The following is a 21997-nucleotide window of genomic DNA, read 5'->3' on the forward strand; positions in this document are numbered from 1 at the left end:
CCCCTTTTGGGATTACAAAATCCAGGACAACAGTCCAAAGGCCATCTCCAGTTAGCTTTCAATCCCAGCTCAAGGGTTGATTCCACTATATCAGTAGCTAGGAGAGAAGCCCAGCCCATCTGCTACTCTGGGTTCTAACCTAAGGAACCTATAACTAGCAATCAAGGTCCTGAGTACTCATCCCTAGGCTCCTTCCTGCTGACTCTCCCTATCTCCTTTTGCTCCAGGAGCTTACTCTTCTCCCCATGGTTCTACCCCTAGCTCCTTACCAGACTGCTTAATCCAGGATAGGCACTCAGGCCTTATGTGCCCCCTAGACTTCCTTCTTGTCACTGAGTCACCCTCATCCCAGGAAGTGACTAGAGCCTCCTTCCATTGCAACAGTTGCTTTCTCTGTTTTTCAGTTTCCTGGTTTTATACTATTGTCCCACCCCTTTCCCCAGCTGGGCTTCATTCTCAATTAACTCTGGCCCTCCTTCTCTCAGCTGAGGCAGGATAACCTAATTGGTCTCTCAGAGCTGGTGTAGGGTGCACATCCCCTCACTGTAGGGCTATACTATTTTATGTGAAAGCAGGCAATTATGGCTAGAGCTTTGTGAAATACTCGTACTGAGCCTCAAACTAGCCAGAGCCTGTAACTACAAAAGTTAGAAGCCATTGAACTTCCCTCCCTGAATTACACTCCATTGCTACCATTCCCTCCTACAACCCCCATAACATATTTCATTGAACCTTTTGATGGCTTAGGGCTTAATCAAAACAAAAAAAAAATGGGACTCTTTTGGCTGTTTTCAAAAGGTTTAGCTCAGGCCATTCAGAAGACATTATAGGGCTTGTTGGGGAGTAGTAAGAGGTCCCTTTGGCAGTGTAGGGTAGGAAGGGGCATTTTGTCACAGTTTCAAATGAGACTGCAGGGCTGATTTGTCTCCAACCTACAAGAACCAAACTGCAAGGTTCAGTAGATGCCAGGAACCTCTTTGCACAGCAAAACATGTAAAGACTCTACTGCCCCAATTACCACTCCTTTCTTAAACAAAGAGGAAATAATTAATCCAATCCATTTTCTACAATATAAAATTACTGTTTTAAACAGAAAGAAAGTGACTAATGGGTTCTACCACTGAGCTACTTCATTCATTTTAACAAAAGAAACTCTTAAAAGTGCAGCTCTCTGCTCATGTCTTGTGTTCTTGTATTCTACTCAATATTTTCTTTTTCCTCTGTTGCTTCACCCTTCCCTTGCTGAGCAAATTCATCTAACACTCTGTTTGAACATATTAATGTTCCATACATCACTGCTTTTGCTTGTGAACTAATTACATAGCGTTAGAGCTCTTTGTTTGCTCCATGTAAATAGTCCATGCTTGATGTTTCTCTTGGAAACTGAAAAGCTTGTTTCTTTCCAATAAATTCACACTCCTTTCATAATCAGGCCCTCTTTTAGACAAAACTGCTATTGCCTTCATTAGAGAGACAAGGGGCGTGAGGTAATATCTTCTATTGGATCAACATCTGTTGGTGAGAGAGACAAGCTTTCGAGCCACGCAGAGCACTTCCTGACAATATGATGGCATCCCAACAGGACTGGTTTCTGAAAAATCATCCTCCTAAACAGTGCATTCAAGAGTACTGGTTGCTTTGGGGAAAAACACACAAAAAATCCTTGATTTCATAGTTTTTTATACTTTAAGATTAATCATCTTGATGGAAGTGAATACATGGTTGATTTTATATGGAAGTTCAATATATTTCGGTTTGGTTCAATATATTTCTATGTGCAATAACTTGGACCCTCATTTCTTTTGCTAAAAAACACTGATATCTTAATTCTCATATCGTGGGCAGCATGGCTAATACATCACATCCTGAAATGAGTCATTGACTCTAACAATATCATAGAAATCAATGGGCTAATCCTGAAGCTGCAGATGCTAAAATCTTCTCAGCCTCCAGACCTAAAAGAAGGGGTAGCTACATACCTGCTTCAACAAATTACCCTGCTGAAACTGGAATTCTTCATATCAGGAATATTTTGCATATGGTGAGGTGTGCTCTTCACAGATAGCAGTAATGTGTAAAAGGACTCTCAATTCCTAATTTTTATTTTCCTTATTGATAGCATTGGATTCATACCATAGGTCCAACATGTCACATGGCCAGCCCATTGCCACATTAGCATTTTCAAAGCATTCTATTCATGATTCACCTTTGTTCGATCTTAAGTCTAATCATAGCATATTACACACACATATATTTCCATGTTTTACTAACCATCTTTATTTTTCATTTCATCTGCTTGAAAAGTTCAGACCCAAAATGGAATCTACTCAACATACAGTTCTACCCCGATATAACGCGACCCGATATAAAACAAATTCAGATATAACGTGGTAAAGCAGTGCTCCGGGGGAGCGGGGCTGTACATTCCGGTGGATCAAAGCAAGTTCAATATTATGCGGTTTCACCTATAACATGGTAAGATTTTTTTGGCTGCCAAGGACAGCATTATATCGAGGTAGAGGTGCAGTTATTTATTCTGAAACATACCAACTCTCCAAAACATTTGTAGCATAGAGGGGTTTTTTTTTCAGGAAAGCAATCTGCTAACAAATCTGGGATGCAAATTTTCTTTGTGATTGTTGTTAATGCCTTGCCTCATTCCTCCCACTACATGTGCATATGATTACCCTTTCTGTCATGTCTGTCTGTTTGATATAGTCCTTTGAGGAGCTAAAAAACTCTGTATTTTGACATCCGTACTCAGAGAATATCTGAGTATCCAGATAGTTAATTTCATCAGCTAGGTCAAAGTTAGGTCTCTTGCTTTGAATATCACTTTAATATATTATTCTCCTAGGATTTCATCACAGCAACAAAAATATTCACTTAATAAACATTTACTTGTATAGTGCCATTCCACCTGAATATCTCTAGCCACTTTGCAAATATTCACAGTTTATGGATTAGGCCTCCCAGAGTCCCAGGGATATCAATTACTGTTTCCCCCATTTCACAGATGGGGACAATAAAGCATAGAGAAGTCAAGGACTTCTTTTTCAAACATGTCCTCTACTTTTGACTATGCCAGTTTTTGAGTGCCCTATCTGAGACAAATAGGGCTTGATTTTCAGCACTGCTGTCTACATCACCAATTGACTTCCTGGCATATTGTTTTACATTAGGTCTACACTATCACTTTTGTTGGTAAAACTTCTGTCGGTCAGGTGTTTGAAAAAAATTTATAGGTGACACCAGCAGCAGTGTGGACAGCACTATGTCAGCGGGAGATGCTCTCCCGCTGACAGAGCTATAGCCGCTCGTTGAGGGTGGTTTAATTATTCCAATGGGAGAGCTATCTCCCATCGGCATAGAGCAGTTACACAGGAGACTTTACAGTGGCGCAGCTGCATCAGTACAGTTGTGCCACTGTACGGTCTGTAGTGTAGACGTAGTCAATGAGTTTGAACACTCAAATGTAGTGACATCCAAAAATAGCAGACATTTTTGAAACTCAGACCTAAATGAACTGGCCGAGGTGACATGGGAAGTATGTAGCCCTGCAATGTTCCCTCTAATTTTTTCCATTGATGCAGAATGAATTTTGTTATGTGCACCAATATCGAGGTAATGTGCGGTGGTGCGCCACCAGTAGAACCAAAATACCTAGATATCTTTTTTTTTTCAAGTTACCTTAGGGATAATTACTCCAGCCAGGACAGGTTAGGCATTTTATAATTCACTACTCAAAGAATTAAATTTAAGCATAAAAGAAATAAAATTATGAAATGCATAGACCAGTCAAAAAAAAAACTAAAATAAAAGCACTTTGAAAGAATAGTATTACAAAGAATATATGTACATTGCAGAAAGTGCCAAGAAGTAACACCACCACCACCACATGTGTTGGGAGGTGAGTGTGAAAGAGACATAGTGTGTGTGTCAGAGACAGTGTATGGGGGGGGTGGATGAGACAGAGGCAGTGTGTGGGGGGGGTGTCAAAGACAGTGTATGTATGTGTGAGAGAGACACACAGAGACAAAATGTGTGTGTATATGTATGTGAGAGACAGAGAAACAGAATGAGTGTGTGTGTGTGTGTGTGTGAGAGAGAGAGAGAGAGAGAGAGAGAGCATGTGTGTGCTGGCTTTTGGAGAAGTCTTTGAGAGACCATGCGCTGTCTCTTTAAGGCACTCACACCAAAAGGTTCGGACCACAGCAGCTCTCCTGCTCCTGAGCCCTGTCCCCCTTCTCCTACTCTGTGGAGATGGGGTACACCCTGACATCAGCACCCCCCCACCCCACCCCTTCCGCTCTGCAAAGCAAGCAGGAGGGTCCTGGGAGCAGCTGGCTAGGGACTCCTAGGTAGAGAGCAGGAGCAATGCAGCTGTAGAGCAGCAGTGGGAGGGGCATCTAAACACACACCATGGTGTGCCCCTCTGCCAATTAAGTGTGAGGCACTTGATTCACTCCTGGGCAGCCACACAACCACACAGCTTAGAAGGGAACATAGTGTGGCGGTGTCAGAACTAGAACATGGGGCTCATGGATCCCATTTTTCTGGTTTAGATAAGAAGACTATCTTTCTTCTCTTTCCCAAGACCCCTACACTCAACTCCTCACTTTTTTCATTCTTCACATTCCTACTTCATCTTCTGAATACATTACTTCAGATTGTTAGCTAGTATAAACTGGAATAACTTTACTGAAGCCAGTGGAGCTACACCAATTTACAACACCTGAGGATCTAGGGCCTTAGCTATTCAGCTCTCAGAATCATTTTCCTGTTAATTGTTCTACTTTTAGCTTCTGGTTTAGATTACTTCTGTTCTGCTTTTAGATCTTATCATTTACAATTTAACACTCATAATTTCTGAAGATCTTTCAAATTAAAAACTCCATTAGCCTTCACCAACACAATTTAGATAATTTGTTGGTAGATAATTAGGTTGTTTTTTGTCCTCAAAGTCTTCACTTGCTTTTGAAAAAGGATATAATTTACAAGTAGAATGGCTTAGTATCATCAATATATTAGATCTTGCATAAATGGAAAATATAATTTCTTTTTTATAAGCCAAGACTACAGTAGAAAAATATTCTCATATATACCACAACATTTTGAAGGCCATTTAAGACAGCTGATTTTTCCCCAAAAATAATTTTTGTACATTCTTGCTTTGACCCTGCAGGGGTGAGATGCTGATGAACACCTATAGCTATCACATTTTTCACAATTTTATATAATTTAAATAAGATTTAAATGGATTCAATATTTAAGTTTCTCGTCCAACTTCCAATGATGCCTTAGAATTATTGATAATATCTGAAATTATTAATATGGGAACCACCAAACACTAATTTAACCATAAATTATTTATTAAATCCAAAGGCCAAATGGTACTTATACAATTGCTCTAAGATGCCTAAAAAGCCTAAATAATAAACAATTGACTACATCCAAACAGTAGCAAAACATTTAGGAGCATTTGGCAAAGGTACTTACCAGCAGGTTAAACCCAGGGGTGTTTAGACCCACATTGGTCAGCTCCAGTGTGGTCAGGAAGGTATTAGCAATGAACCCTTGAAGAGTTTCCTTTTTATACCTTTTAATAAACAAGTGATGAAATTGCCAATTGCCGACGTTAACTAAAAAGCAACTTGAGACTGTTCACCCTTATTTCCAGTCTTAATCCAGATAAGATTTAAAACCTCATTTCTTCTCAAGGCTTTTTCTTCCCTCCTTCTTGCTGCCAATAGTTTTTCTATCGCACCAGGGTTCAGATAGAATTTAACATTGGTGTGTGGGTTGGGAAGGGCTATGATGGCTCATTTTAAGATTCTCTTTGTTTTATTTAAAACCATCTGCAGTTCTTCCTCTCAGTCAGAGGCCTTCCTTTTAGAAATTTCCTCTTATCTCATTAGTTACTCTTTGAACCAGATATCCTCCCTACTTCATTTCTTCTGGCCTTATAACTTCTTATTTTCAAGGCCTTTCTTCTATTTGCTAATCAGGGCCTTTCTTCACAACACATATATTTCCTAAACCAAAGTTAAAATAACCCTAATTCTTTAATTTCATAATTATCCTACAGTTTGCGATGTAGATTGCACAACGTTGGTATTCTGCTCCTAATAAAATTATTCACAACTGCATGAGATTTGCATTTATGTGATGGGGCTGGAAATAAGAGATAGGATATAAGCTATTTATACTAGAAGTTTGCCAGAGTAGCAAATTTTTATTGAATCCAGGTTCAGATTTTGACTGCTCCCAAAGTTTAGGGGGTGATACTTTTATGCCCATCTCTAGCATACATACATACATAATGAAACACAAAATATATATAGTGGAATCAGGAGGGTCAGAAGAAGAATGAGCTCTCCTCAGCCCTTCCAGAGCTGGGAAGCCTGATTCTACCAGACTTTTTCAACAACACCCTGCTGCATAGTGTTCCTATTTTTAAAGGAATCTCTTTAATCTGAGGAATTAAATTAAGGCTAAGTAAATACATTACCAAGGACATATTGTAAATCAGAATAGCCTGGAATGAAAGATAAGACCACAAAGGAAACTGCAGCTCTTTAGTGAGGAAAATTGACACTTTTTCATAACTAGCTTCAATTTTTCCTCATCTTTGAGAACTGAGAGTGAGAGAAAGATCACCTTTAGTATCAGAGAGGAAATCTGCTTTATCTGCCAATGTCTCTGAAAATCTGATTTTCAATCCAATGTCAATTTTGCCTAAGATTGCATTATAAAGACTTTTTTGAACTTCTCTGCAAAGATTGTCTGAGAAGCAAGGACAGTGTTCCTTGCTTCCACCATAGCATCCGCAAAGCTTCAATCAATTGATTTGTTTGAAGAGGTGAATAGCCTGATTATTCTGACCTTTCTTCATGGTGGGGACGGCAGAAATTTCTAGAAACTTTACAAACACAACCCAGAAATTGAAGCCAGGGGTGGGTAGGGTGAACTGCAGCATCCTGTTGATTAAGTGATGTGTTTAAAACAGGCTTAGGATCAGCCTCTTTTAGACACTGCCTTACTCTCCTTGACGCATTGCATTAGCTGTAAGCCACAGAGGTACTCCAGCTGGAGCCCCCTCAGGACAAAAGAAAGAGCTGCCCATAGAATGTTCCATGATGGGCCCTCAACTTAAATATTAGCTATCCCACTTGGTCCAGAATAGCCAGGATTTAATGATTTTCAGGGAAGACCCATCTATTTACTCAGGCATTTGAGGAAGGAGAGACATGATAGGGGCTGGTGTGTGTGTGTAAGGAAGGAGAATATTATTGGGCATTTTACTTTGTTTATTTTTGATTTGGGGGTGGGAGTAGCTGCTGGCTTTACTTTTGATTGTATTTTTAAATTGAACAAAGAGACCAAGGGCCTGATCCAAATCCCACTGAACGGAAGAACTCCTGTTGACTTCAGTGGGCAGTAGCCTTACAATATGGGGCCAGGTTTTTGGCCGATTTAAATGGAAGAGCTCCATTTACATTAATGGGGCTGTGCCCACATACATCAGCTGATGATCTGACCCACTGTTTTTAGGTGAAATATTGAAAAAACACTCCTTTAATGGGTTTTTAACACATCCATTTCATACGTTACCGACCTACAATAAAATGCCTTATAACTTTTATGAGTTACATTAAGTAGATTAAATGTTTATATTAGAGATCTCCTTAGTGTCACTCACATGTGCCCAAATACAACTCTAAACAAGGGCTGCTATAAAAAACTAACACTGTGACACACATTTTCACAGACAAAGAACCAGGTTGCCTTGTGACTGTAACTGGTTATTATACTGTTCAGGCAACTACTTCCCGAGAGAATATGCAGTTGAGAAATTAAAGGAGCCAATGTTTCCGTAAAAACGTAAATCATGGACAAAATTCATCCCTTGTGTAACTCCACTGAAGATACACAGAGAAGAATTCAGCCCAGAGTCTTTGGCCTGGGGTTGGAAAATTCAGAATCCATGTTACCAGAGTCCCACCTGCCCAAAGCTGCAACTGTAACTTCTCTTACATCAGGTGGTCTCGAGTGTGGTGGGGGCTCAATGGAAATGTTCACATAGCTTGAAACAGCATTATCCTTTCTTCTAATTTACCATTGGTGATAAAGGAAGATGGCCCAGCCCAGTTTCTAGCCTCTTCCTTCGCTGTGACAAACATCCCTACCACCATGTGTCCTGGGGGTCTGTGCATAGAGGAGAACTCACACACCAATCTAGAAGGCACATGGTCCATATGAACTGACAAATTGTAAGTGAATATCCATATAATTAGGAATGTTTTCACTTCACCTACAAGTTATTGTTCATTTACGATGGGATTTTCAAAGGTAGCAAAAGGAATGACCAAATCTCATTGACTTTCAATGGGATTTGGGGATCTAACTTAGAGCTGGTTGGGAGAAGATTCTTCCCACCTGTATCATGAAAAAAAATCTATTTTTTCTAATTATATAAAATAAAATTAAAAAATCCAGACCATATTCACTTTTCAGTTGCCAAGAAGTGTAAAATATTCAGTTTTTGGTTTATGATAAACCCTCCCACCCCAAAACCCCAAATTTTTAAACCAAAACAAATGTATTCACAAATTTCTGATTTTGTCAAAAAGTCATTTAAAAAAAAAAAAAGTTTCAGCTGAAAATTTTTGACCCGCTCTAACCTAGCAAGTGTTTTTGAAAATCCCACCCACAAAATCCAACCTTACTGATTTCTTTGTCGCACCCACAAAAACCTCACAAATACCTATTTTTCACTTAAAGATGATGAACATGAATGCATATCTTCGTGGTACCTGCATACTACATACCACATCACTTCTGCAACCATCCATAACTTCTAGTACAGGGGTGGGCAAACTACAGCCTGGGGAGCAAATCCACCCCCCCAGACATTTTAATCCGGCCCTCAAACTCCTGGAAGCAGCGGCATGTCCCCCCTCTGGCACCTACACATGGGGCAGTCAGGGGGCTCTGCACGCTGCCCCCACCACAGGTGTTGCCCCTGCAGCTCCCATTGGCCGTGGTTCCCAGCCAATAGGAGCTGTGAGGGTGGCACTTGGGGTGGGGGCAGCGTGCAAAGCCCCCTGACTGCCCCATGTGTAGGTGCCAGAGGGGGGACATGCCGCTGCTTCCAGGAGTTTGAGGGCCGGATTAAAATGTCTGGGGGGGTGGATTTGCTCCCCAGGCTGTAGTTTGCCCACCCCTGTACTAGAAGTTATGGATGGTTGCAGAAGTGGTGTGGTATGTAGTATGCAGGTACCACGAAGATATGCATTCATGTTCATCACCTATATAGCCACTGCATCTGCTGGATCTGGAAGATACTGGGTCAGGGTGGTGCAGGACATGATGACATGTCCAAGCATTGCTGCCATTGGCAGGGGGAGCTTGAGAAGTAGGCGATGGCTGTGGAGGAGCAGGTCAGGGCCATAAAAGATGTGAAGCAGGGTTCCTCTTTCTGCACAAGCACAGACGGCTTCCAAAGTTGCAGAATCATCATGGTTCCATTGCACAGAGAACGCACCACTTGCACCAGTTTGCATCAGGGACAGTACATTTTATATAGCAACCAGGGAGGTTTGAGCAGGAGCAAGAAAAAAAAGCCAGGTGTGGCTAGTAGGTCTGCAACTATACAAATCTGTTGGCCAAGACCCCCGTGTAGGGTGAATATGGAGGTTGCAACAGCTCCAATGCTCCACAGCCTACCAACAAGGTGGAGAAGGAAGGATTCTTTCCCGTCCACCCTGGCATTAGTGCTCTGTGCCACTTATTTGAACTTGGCATGTGGAAATAGGATCTGGCCCTATTGTGGCGTTCTTTCAGGAGGACAGGGATATATCCCTGGGCTCTGTTCTCATCCTGCTGCCAAAATAGCAGTGCCTATTGTTGCTTTAGATCAGCGGTTCTCAAACTGTGGGTTGGGAACCCCAAAGTTGGTCATGACTCTGTTTTAATGGAGTCTTCCGTTAGACTTGCTGGGGCCTGGGGCTGAAGCCCAAGCCCAAACCCCACCACCCAGGGCCAAAGCTGAAGCCCAAGGGCTTCAACCGTGAGTGGGAGGGCTCAGGTTACAGGCCCCTTGCCTGGGCCTGAAGCCCTTGGGCTTTGGCCCTCTTGCCCACGGCAGTGGGGCTCAGGCTTTACACCCCTCTGCTGCCTGAGGCGGCGGAGCTCGGGTGGGCTCAGGCTTCAGTCCCACCGCCTGCGTTTATGTAGTAATTTTTATTGTCTGAAGGGGGTTGCAGTGCAATGAAATTTGAGAATCCTGCTTTAAACAATGCAAAATGTATGTCTAAAGCAGCTAAAGAAAAATTTAATTGGGAGCCTAGGTCGCCTCTAGGTTTTGGAAGTAGCAAATGTTTCACTGTTCAAAAACTTGTAAAAACACACTTTTTGTTTATTTTAAGCCAGATATTATATGCTGTTTCTCCCATCTGCCCATGGGAAGTCAAAGTTTACCTATAGAAAGTATAGCCATATAGAAATCTTTTTCAACAATAAATGTGGATAGGGGCTAGGAATCAAATTTTAATTACCTTTCACCATAATTCTATTCATATATGAGTACATAGAAGCAGTACTGTGACTTCCATTATATCTTTAATTCAAATATTTTGTATGTAGAGGAGTTGTGGGGCTGGGACGTTGTAATCAGATATATTTTGTTGTAACTGTAAGAAACTTGATAGTGGACTTATCTCTTCTGGGATTTTGCAAGAAGACATTTTCTTTTAGAGTCTTCTAAAGTGATATTTCCAAAGAGATGACTCAAGGAAGCGGCTGTCTCTCAAACATGCTATTTTTAAGATACAGTTTATGGGTAATTAATTTTATTTGCCCCTAGTGTAACACAATTGTTCAAAAATATGTAGTTGCCTTGATCTCTACATTGATGAAACTAAACAACACAGTTTCTTTGCACTAACGGATGGAATTAATATTTTGCTAGCCCAGGTCACTATATGCCAGAGACAGACATTGATATAAAATGTTGTGGGGGTTTATGGTTGTTTTCCCCTGATTTGCCAGCTAGATCAGAGAGCTCAGATGAAAACCAGCTTCTCCCTGTCTGTGTAGCAATGTTATTGTGAGTCTCATGATATTTGGTCTTTTTCTTATAGCCCCTGTCTTGTGATTTATGAGTATCTCAGGTTTCATATAAAATTAAATTTCTAGCCCTAACAGCTGCAGAGAAAAACAAATAGGTGAGTCCAAGTATCAAAAGGCAAAAAACACAAAAGAATATCACATGTTTTTGTTGTAAAATCTCATGATTTTGTGGGGTTGGTAATAGAGTTCTTTCTCTGACAACAAGTGAAATAAGCTTCTGCTGATCTTTCCCCCCATATGGTATTAGGGTCAGTCAATCTAAGACACAGGAGAAAGATTGTGTGTCTTACTCTATGTGAGCTTTGTGAATTCAGAATGCACCTGCAAATATTCATTGCTAACTAGATAGATAGGTTGGCGGCAAACAACATTCTTTGTTTTATTCTTTGTTTTGCATTGAACAAGACTGTTTTTATACCTCCTTCATCACATGTAGCCAGGAAAGTGAGGTTGCCCCACCACTCTTTCCAGATATATAGACAATGTTTATAATAGTCCCTCCACTCTTTCCAGATATATAGACAATGTTTATAATAGTCCCTCCTCTCAAATTTCCCTATCGGAAGCAGGAAATATCTGACAAGTTCAAACCAAATTCTGACCTAAGAAATTCAAATCTGACAATGTGTCTCAAATTTCATTTTCTCAGTGACTTCACTTACAGTATAATGGTAGCAATTACAAGGCTTATTTTAGATTTTTCACATATTTCACTCCAGGTTGATCCATTTCTGTCTTCTTGCAACAAGGATGCAGAATCATGGGGCTTTTCTTCCTGAATACTTTTTTTCTGGTTCAGTTATGTCCATGTGCTTCTCAAGGATCTGCCAGTCAGAACGTGACACAATGCCACTTTCTGACCATGCACATGTGTGATATTTTTGCCTAAAGAAAAGAATATGATTTCAAATGCGAACATTTCCAGTCCTCCTCCTGAAGAAGTAAAGTAACCCACCCCCACACTCCGTGTTTATCTCCTAGTCTATGGTAGATGTTTTCTATTAAACTTGCTTCCACTTTTGGACAGAGATTGAGCCAATTGCTGTCAAAAATGTGGGTCCTAAATTCACGTTTAAGCGCCAAAAGAGAAGTAACCTATATTCCAAGGTGCTGACCACCTACAGCTGGCATGGACCTCAGTGGGATTTGTGGGTACTCTGGAGTAGCAGTAGAGTTCCTGGGCTTTCACAGTTACCAGAGAGGACCAAGATATGGTGCATCAGGGAGTTTAAACATAGGAACTTCCTGGTCAGGGAGTTCTCTAGGTGCTGCTTAAAGCATGGATCTTTGTGTCTATGTCCTTAGACTACATGGTTTCAGAAATGAATGAATCCCTCTCTCTAAAGATGGAGTAAAGGAAAGATGAGAGCCCCAAATTCCAGACCAGTGAAAATGGAAAATCAGGGAAGAGACTTGTGAAAGGAAAGAGGAAGAACCTTGTCTCAGCACAGCAATGAAGCCCAGAGTACAAATGGTCCTGTGAGAAAAGTCTGATTTTGGCAACCCAGGCAGCTGAGATCCACAGATTAGAACAATTCTAGATGACTTCTGTTTTAACAGAGAAAGCACAAAAATTCCATGTAAGGCCCTGATATTTGCCATGGGTGATGCTGCTGCTGATATACTGTGCACGCTGCTTCTCACTGGAGGATCATAATGCCACTATATAAAGCCATTGTGTGCCCACACCTAGAAAACTGCATGCAGTTCTGGTTGCCCAATCTCAAAAAAGGTATATTAGAGTTGGAAAAAGTACAAAGAATGGCAACAAAAATTATTAGGAATAGGGAACAGCTTCCATATGGGGAGAGATTAAAAAGACTGGAACTGTTCAGCTTAGAAAAGAGACAACTAAGGGGGTGATATGATGGCATGGAGAAAGTACTGTAGGAAGTGTTATTTCCCCCTTCACAAAACACAAGAACTAGGGGTCATCTAATGAAATTAACAGGCAGCACGTTTAACACAAACATAAAAAAGTACTGCTTCACACAATGCACAATCAACCTGTGGAACTCATTGCTAAGGCACATTGTGAAGATCAAGATATAAGTGGGTTGACAGAGGATAGGTCCATCCTTCATGAACCCATGCTCTAGGTGTCCCTAAGCCTCTAACTGTCAGAAACTGGGACTGGACACTCAATAAGTTGCCCTGTTCATTCCCTGTGAAGCATCTGGCACCAGCCACTTTTGGAAGACAGTATTCTGGACTAGATGGGCCGTGGGTCTGACCAAGAATGGCCATTCTGATGTTATCTTCTTATGAGGAAAAGATAAAATACTCCAAAGTGAAAGAGGCTTTTGATGCCCATTTCACAGACAGACAGAATATTGCATATGAAAGGGCCAGATTTAGTAGGAGGTGCCTGCCACAAAGGAAAAATCTCAGACTTTTATTACTGCAGTTCATAGTCTTGTTTAACATTTAAAATATGGAACAAAAGAATTAATAAGAGACACAAGTTTATCAGTTTATCTATGAGTCTATGAGTATAGCTTCAGTTAGACTCAGCTCTCACACTAGCAAAAGTAAGAATCCAAGAAGCTGTAAAGAAACAGCTTTGTCACTTGCATACTAACAATATATGGGAAACTGCTTCAGACAAAATCGACACAGTAATGAGAAAAAGACCCAAATATGAAAGGAGCAGTCAGACCAAATTTATACCATAAGAATAGTGCACAGCTGAAGAGAGGGAGACCGAAGAAACCTTAATAGGAGGGAAATTTAGAAAAGCTATAGAAGATGTGGCAAGACATAGCTTGCAACTATGTCTAGCTGGCAAGGCAGAAGGTAGGAGATGCCACAAAATGGGACACTGGGTAATAGCATGCAGATCGGCAAGAGTAGTGGAAACAATCCAAGAGGGAGTGTTATCAGATAACTATGAGTACATACTTTTAGACTCTATTCCCAACAGAACAGAGAACACCGGGTGCACAAGCATGAATATCAATGGTTGAGATGGTAAATTTAAAATGGATACAGGAGCAGCAGTAACTGCATTCCGAAAAAGATAATAATTGATTCCAGGATGGAGCTCTGCAAAGACAAAATAAGATTCTCTGTGGGACTATGTAGTAGGTTGCACTCTGGTCCTGTCTTCTAGCATCACATAAATGACTCTAACTCCAGTGATTGTGTACCCACACCATACTATTTATTTATGTTCTGTCCATTAACACCTTTATGGTCCTGTGCAGTAATGCTGTAGTGTCCCCTGTGTTTCCAGCCCTTTCCCTAGGGCCTAAGAGGACCAGAGATCTCCCTTTCCAGAGACATGAGTGAGACTGGGCTTAGCAAGCCTAGTTCTTCTCTCCCTCACTTCCTTCCTGTGCCCTTCTTATAAGTCTTGAGCTGATGGGCTAATTGGTTCTTTAACTCACCCAGCCTCAATTAATTAGGTAATTAACTTCAATTACCCCAGTCAGCCTTCTCCAGAGGAACTAATTGGTGTCAGGGTGCAATCTCACTTGCTGACTGTCACCAGCTAGTAACATTATATTGAATGTTTGTGGCCACTGCTGTGGGAAACTGGAGAAAGGACAGAAAGTTCTTCAACAAGTAACATGTAATATAAAGATAGACAACTCCTCTACTAGGATTACCAGCAGTACAAGGACTACACCTAGCAGAGAAACTGGAATGCATTAATGGCAGAAAGTAAGCTATGCAGGAGCTTCACAGGGCTCGGATAGCTGCCAAGGGAATACAAAATAAACTGGAGCCATCAACAACTCCCTTTGCTCTTACAGCCCCATGGCACATTCCTATACCCTTGCTAGGGAAAGTCAAAGAAGAATTAAAGAGAATAGAAGACATGGGGGTTATTTCCCAGATAGAAGAACCAACAGACTGGTGTGCAGGGGTGGTTATAGTATCAAAGCCCAAAGGCAAAATCCAGATTCGTGTAGACATTACACAACCTAGTAAAAGCAGGTGCAGAAAAAGACGCACACTTTCTGCAGTTGACCAGACATTAGCTCAGTTTTCAGAAGCCAAAGCCTTCTCAAAATTAGATGGTACAGCACACACCTAGCAAATCCCTCTTGCTAAAGCACCTATGCCATTAACTACATTCATCACCCCATTTGGAAGGTACTGTTTCAGTTATCTTCCATTTGGCATATCTTCAGGATAGAGGAAAAGCACTACCTGATCTGAAACCCAGGAACAGGGTTTGGCTCAAAAGCTCTCAAACATTTGGAACTATTCAGAACTTAGAAACTCCCAGATCCTACCTAGTGGAGACTCCAAAGAGGACTTCTCTGGCAAAATCAGGTTCATCTTCAATATTTTCCAACACAACAAAGAGAGGATCTGGGTCCTGTGAGTATTTGTCAGGAAGTGAGCCTCCTCCACAGAGAACACCATGCACAAACTCAACAGAAGTGAGAACACACTCTGGAAGTCTGATCAAACCTCCTCAAAGACTTGATCCTTAGAATACTGCTCAGTGCTATTTAAATACAATTGATAAGAGGACATAACTGTGTAAATAGTTTTAAGGAATTTGTAGTTTATTTTGAACTGTTGTGTGTATATACATGGCTTTGTAATTATATTCTAATCTTTTATTATAAATAAATGGAGATGAATGTTTATAGAGTTTCTGGTCCTCTAGAGTTACCAGAGAGGATCAGGATGTGTTGGCAGCAGGGAGCTTAATAAATGTAGGAATTCCAGGCTAGGACATCTTCTAGCTGCTTTTTAAAACATGGCTCGTTCTGTTTATGTCCTCCCACTACAGGTGCTCATCATCTTTGAAAGTCAAGCTGCTTATAATTTGTACTTTGTTACTTGTCTGATATATTCATCCTACTCTAAGACATCAAGCTGAACTACATGCATGTGTACACTTACATACATTAACAATAATTGAATCATTCTGAGAATTCCAGAGGGAGACTCCTTTTTTTGTTTACATTTTACACTTTATACTAAGGGTACATCTATAAATAATTTTAAAGGATTAATAGAAATTCATAGATGTTTGCTCAGTTGTTATAGAATATTGAGTCTAACCAGTAACTAAACAGCCTATAACCAGATAAAATACTTTCGACTGACTTCACGTAATTTATCAGTTAAATGATTCAGTGATGTTTTAAGCATGTATTAATCCTTTATAAATGATCACTTAACATAAAGTGTGACCCTTGTATACTAGCTCATTCATATGATGAAAGATTTTGAAGTATATTTCGAAGCCATTTTAGAGTCTTTCAAGTTGGGCTCCCAAAATCATCAGATACCTTTGATAATTTTCGCCGTAAAAACCAGGCAGCAACAGTAGTTCAACATCCAAGGGCACAGTCCTGGAAACCCTTACTCATATGAGTAATTATCAAAAATATCTGTGAAGAACTGTAGTGGTCTCTGCTGCAGATGAACCTCTTTTTATGCAAACTTTATAATTTTCTTCTAATCTCTTTCCTCTATCAGCATCCCAGTTACCTGTTCCAACTTATGCTGAGTAGGTTAATTTCCCCCTACCCCCTATATGAGTTTACAAGCAAACTGTAAGTAAGCTAGACAAATCATTTAGCACTTTTAATGGATTCCAGCTGTGACTGCAGATGGGTATTTGTAAAATTCAATTTGGAACTTGGCATTGTTTTTACATGTATGTATTTTTACTGCAATTGTCCAAATAATGTGTTAAATGCAGGAAAAATGCTCTCTATTTACTAACACAGTTTGCAGTCTCCTATGCATGTTAGCTGCCTTTTTCCCCCATCCTCTGAAGGTTCTAATACTCTTAACTGGAGTAAATTATGCTTTTTCTGTGATGCCATGGCATTTAGTTTGTTTTAGACATACACATTTCCTGGTTCTCTGACATTGTGGGTTATAAGTAAAAAAGTATTTACTCAGTTGTTTCACAATTTGAAAAATATGTGCTAAGGAGACTTAGCACTAGACATTTGAAAGCTAACTGATTTTTCCTTTTCACACAAGTGAAATCAAAATCAGGCTGAGCTATTGAGAGCCTGTTCTCTGAACATAATACCTGCAGATCTGGGACTGAATTGTTGGTCCTGCAGTTCCAGACATACTATACAGGACTTTACACATGAGTCAATGGAAAATGTACATTATGGATCATCTATAGAAGGATTTTATATTATTTGTGAGCAGTAACAAGCCAACAGAGTGCAACACTCACACAAATATAGAGTGTATCTGGTTTTGCTCCCACTTAAGTCAATGACTAAAACCTCTCATTAATGTTATTTGAATCAGTACTGGACCTTTAATGATTTCTGAGGAATGAGACAGATTTTCCTGATTTAGGGGACTAAGAAGCAACTACCATACAGTAAATCCTGGAGCTTGGCCAGACAAACTGAACAGACCTGAAGGAAACAAGATTTGTCTCTCTTTTGAGCACAGCAGATAAGATCAGTCCTGAAGGAGGAGTCCAGTGTCTCTGAAAACCATTACACATCAGGTATTCTGGTGCCTGCTCCAGCTCTGATTAAATCAGTTGAAAGACTACTATTAACTTTAATAGGAGTTGGGTCAGTCCAAACTGAAAACTAGAAAAATTTTCAGTAGGCGTATGATTGCTTTAAATATGGTCACAATAACCCAAATAGCAAAGTTTAATGATGAAAGTTAAGAATTAACTGCCACTTAAAGAGTCTTAAAATCACAAATCTAAATTCAGAACTCACTGCAGAGGATGAATAATTCACAAGTCATTCCTGCAGGTGGTGACTTAACTGAATTTTTCTTTAATACACATATTTACTTGTCATCAGTTCTTAGCTGTATTTACATATATCATTTCTAGATATATATATCCTATCTTGTAATTACTTTCCAAGTGTTGATTTGGTGTTTATGCTGGATGAGATAATTACAGTTTTCAACTGGCTGTTATGATGAACAAGCATAGAGTTAATTTTTTTTGCACTAAATCTTTTCTGTTGATTTGCATTTCTGATTCACAAACACACACATCCCACTTATTTTTGTTGAATTAGTAATTTGCGGCATGACTTTTCAGAAGCACAGAATATCTGCTTGTTCCTACTGGTGCCAAAAGTCTTGTGAGGTCCAATCTGGAACCAAATGACGTCAGTGAGAATTTTTTGCCATTGACTTCAGCGGTAGCAAGATTGGACATTCTATGGCTCCAGTTCTATATTCACTGCATATCAACAGGCCTGTTGCTTGGAGCTTGCTGAAGTAAATTGGCCTCTGCATGCACACAGCAGTCCCCCCATGCACAGCCAATTGAAGAATCAAGGCTTATACTTGCGTGACTACATTGCACTCTGTTGCCTGGTTGCAGCTTAGATATACACTAAGAACCCTTCTGTTGCTGATAGCTAACATACCTTTTCCCTTAAGTCAAAATGTCAGAGCTCTTTACAGAGATCTGTAGGTTTCACTCCCAGCTCTGCATGTGTGTAGTTCAAGTAATCTGTAGTGCTAGAAACTACCGCAAAATTATTAGTGGCCTCATTCTGAGAGGTACTGAGCACCAGCTACTCTCACTGACTTCAGTGGGATTTGCTGGTACTCAGTACATCTGAAAATTAGGTTGAGACAGTACATAGGGTAGAAAGAGAAAGGAAGAACAAACGGATGAGTGGGCAGATGCTAGGGGTGTTCACTGGAGGAGAGAGAGGAGAACACCATAATAAATCCCTAGTCATAAATTTGCTGCTGACTTAGTATTTAACTTTGTGACTGGTAAGACAGTGAAACCTGAACAGACATGTCTTCTTTTTAAGAGTTCAAAAACAGCTAATGATGAATGATCCATATTCCTCTGGGTTTTCTTTTCCCCTTAAGAGGCTAGGCTTAATATTTTCATAACAGATAAATACTATGTGGACGTGAGTATAACCTTTAGTGTTGTTAGTTTACGTGTGATTTGCAATTTACACAACAACTGCAGTTGCTGGTGGGGAAAAAGCAATAGTTCACGAAACCCAATAGAAAACATCAGTAATTAGGGATTAGAGAGCTGGCCCAAACTACAGATTTCCAGTTCCAGGGAAATTTGGAAGCTTGGTTTTGTTCTGATTTGGACTGAAACAAATTTTTTTTTTAAATTTCCCATGAACCCGAAAAAGTTTCATTTCAGGAACTATGATCCATGGTATTTCTAAAACAAAATATGCTCCCTGGGATTATAGGAGCTGCTGACTCGAACAGATAAGAATGTCAAGTTTAGGGAGCAGATGCTAGGGTTCGGGGGGTCTGCAGCTCTGGGGCACCCCTACTATGCAGACTGCCCTGTGCCAGGGACTCCAGGGCTTCCAGAATCCCCAGGGCTGCCTGCTTAAGAGTCAGGCAACACAGGGAACCAGGACCCTCATCTCCCTGGGGTCTCCAGGACCAGGGCAGGGTTGCCCCACAGCCACAGACCCAGATGCTGATCCAAGGACTTCCAGGCTCCTGGCTCCATGGCGGGGAGTTTAGAAGCTCAGAGAGCCTCCATAGTTCCAGGCTTCCCATTTCATGGCTTTGAAAACTTTAGGGCATCAGATCAAACAAACGTACTCAGTAAGTCTGGGAGCTATTTTGGGCTTTTCACAGAAAGGAAACACTTCTTTACAAGATGGGGATGGCCCATGCCTTGCAACATGCTCATTAATAATAAAAATCAACCCTTTGTGAATCAGTTTTTTAATTCACCAGTGTTGGGAAATGAAATGGGGGGAGAGTGATCAGGGAATTGAGTGGAAAAAGTGTTAATCTGGAACTCAGTTTAGAGCTCAAAACAGAGCTGTGCAGAGATATGTAAAAAGCACATTAACTATACAGGTGTGGACTGGAGGTCCTGGTTCTGATTTGCTTTTTCCATCAAGGCAGAGATCAAAAGGCAGAAAGATTAAGTTAATTTTCACTTTTTAAAATCACACCTTTCCCCAGACCCCCTGCTCTTTCCATCATGTTCTTTATTCTGTGTCCTCCTGAAGAGACTGTAATTACTGAAAAGCTGCCATTTCCTATTTTTTGATAGTTTTCTATGAGGTACCACCTTAAACGTATAGCCAACACAGTTACAGGAGACCCAGATAGATGCTATTCTGCCTCAGGCATCACTAACAAAACCGCAAGAGGTTGCAAACATTTTCCTGGCTTAGCCGCACATTTCTACTAGTGCCTTCATCTTTTGTGTTGTTTGGGCAGGGTGCGACAAGAAGGTAAAGTTCCCCTCACCAACCTACCACCTTACAGGGGCCAGTCACAATCTGGCCTTGTTTGTATTGCTGATTGCGTGAAAGGAAACTTATGCCTACTTAATAAAAGGCATGGATATGTATCAGTTTCTCTAGATACAGGGCAGCTCTTAAAGTAGACTGTGGCCATATGCTGGTCTTGGACATCAGTGTAACTTTTACAATGCGATCGTTAACTTTAAATTTAACAACAAATCTGTTGTTTGCAGCAAACGATTACTGAAGCATCCTATCTTGATCACGAGCCAAACGTGGTTTGTTACATTACTACAGGCATTTCTGTGAGACCACTGTTGTGTTAATGTAAATGGAATATACCGGCCAAAGTGTTAACATAGCCCAATCACTGTCCAACATTAAACAGTGTAAAATAAGGTTTAGGGTTTGGTATAAAAAGTCCTCAGCCTTAGTACCGTGGCAGGTACATTGTTAAAACCGCTTTAACCTTTTACTAGATACAGAAAAGTAGGGAAAACTGTTCAAGTATTTGGAACATAAAATGTTCATTTTAACAACATTCCTTATTCCCTTTAGCTGGAAATTTAAAAAACAAAAACAAAAAACCACCTTTGCCATGGTTTTAGCTCAGTGGTTCTCCCCCAACCTCATTCTTAGTTACAGAACATGTGTTCTTGTAGTGTATGTCTATACTGCAATTAGACATGCATGACTGGCCCATGCCAGCTGATTCAAGCTACAGAGCTATTTAATTGCAGTGTTGACTTTTGGGCTCAGGCTGCAGCCCAGGTTCTGGGACCCTCCCACCTCACAGGGTCCTAGAGCCTAGGCCCTAGCCCAAATGTCCACACTGCAATTAAATAATCCCTTAGCCCGAGCCCTGTGAGCCTGAGTCCACTGGCACAGGTCAGCCAGGGGGGTTAATTGCAGTGTAGACATACAGTAAGACCCTGAACCAACTTCCATTCAAGCAAATGGGGTGGGGGGGAACCCTCCCACTGACTTTAATGGGAGCTGGGTCAGGTCACTGATCATTTGAAGAAGACAAGAAAATAACTATCTTCTTTTCACTCCTTTGCACAAGCTGGTTTGATACAGGAACAAAGTCATCACTGAAGATTTCTCACATGAAGGATTTTTGTTTGTTTTTTGTACAGATACATGGCCATTATCGATCCCCTGAAGCCCAGACTGTCTGCAACTGTAACGAAGGTGGTCATTGGCAGTATATGGATTTTGGCTTTCCTGCTTGCTTTTCCCCAATGCCTCTACTCCATAACCAAAGTGATGCCTGGAAGAACTCTTTGCTATGTAGCATGGCCAGGTGGTCCAAAACAGCACTTCACGTAAGCTTTTCTGCTTTTAAACACAGGCATGGCTAGATCTAAACTGCAGGCTTATTTTAATTTTGCAGCAGGATGGCAAGAATAACTTGCAGACCAAGAAACCAAGCCCTGTACCTATCCCATGCTCACAATGTGGGTTACAGAGATTTTCAGCCATATCCTCATCAGGTGTAAACTGACATAGCGCTGCAGAAGACAATGGAGCTACACGGATTAACACCACCTAAGGACCTAGCCGTTAATCTGCATGAGTTTGGGATGGTGCATTACTTATAAGTGACAAATTTATATGGAAGGAGATCTTCTTTCCATTTACCTGTCAAGACCAAAGTTAATATTCTGTGTCTGCTC

General features: G+C 40.7%; 1 protein-coding gene across 1 annotated transcript in view; it reads left to right on the plus strand.

Annotated features, from left to right (window-relative positions):
• The window catches only part of TACR3 (tachykinin receptor 3), a 68364-nt gene that overhangs the window by 5884 nt on the left and 40483 nt on the right, over positions 1 to 21997 (plus strand). The window contains exon 2 of the mRNA XM_050944519.1: positions 21458 to 21646. Within this exon, the coding sequence (XP_050800476.1) occupies positions 21458 to 21646 (189 nt within the window). The remainder of the gene's footprint in view (positions 1 to 21457; positions 21647 to 21997) is intronic.

The sequence above is a fragment of the Gopherus flavomarginatus genome, chromosome 3, assembly GCF_025201925.1.
Source record: "Gopherus flavomarginatus isolate rGopFla2 chromosome 3, rGopFla2.mat.asm, whole genome shotgun sequence".
Lineage (NCBI taxonomy): Eukaryota > Metazoa > Chordata > Testudines > Testudinidae > Gopherus > Gopherus flavomarginatus.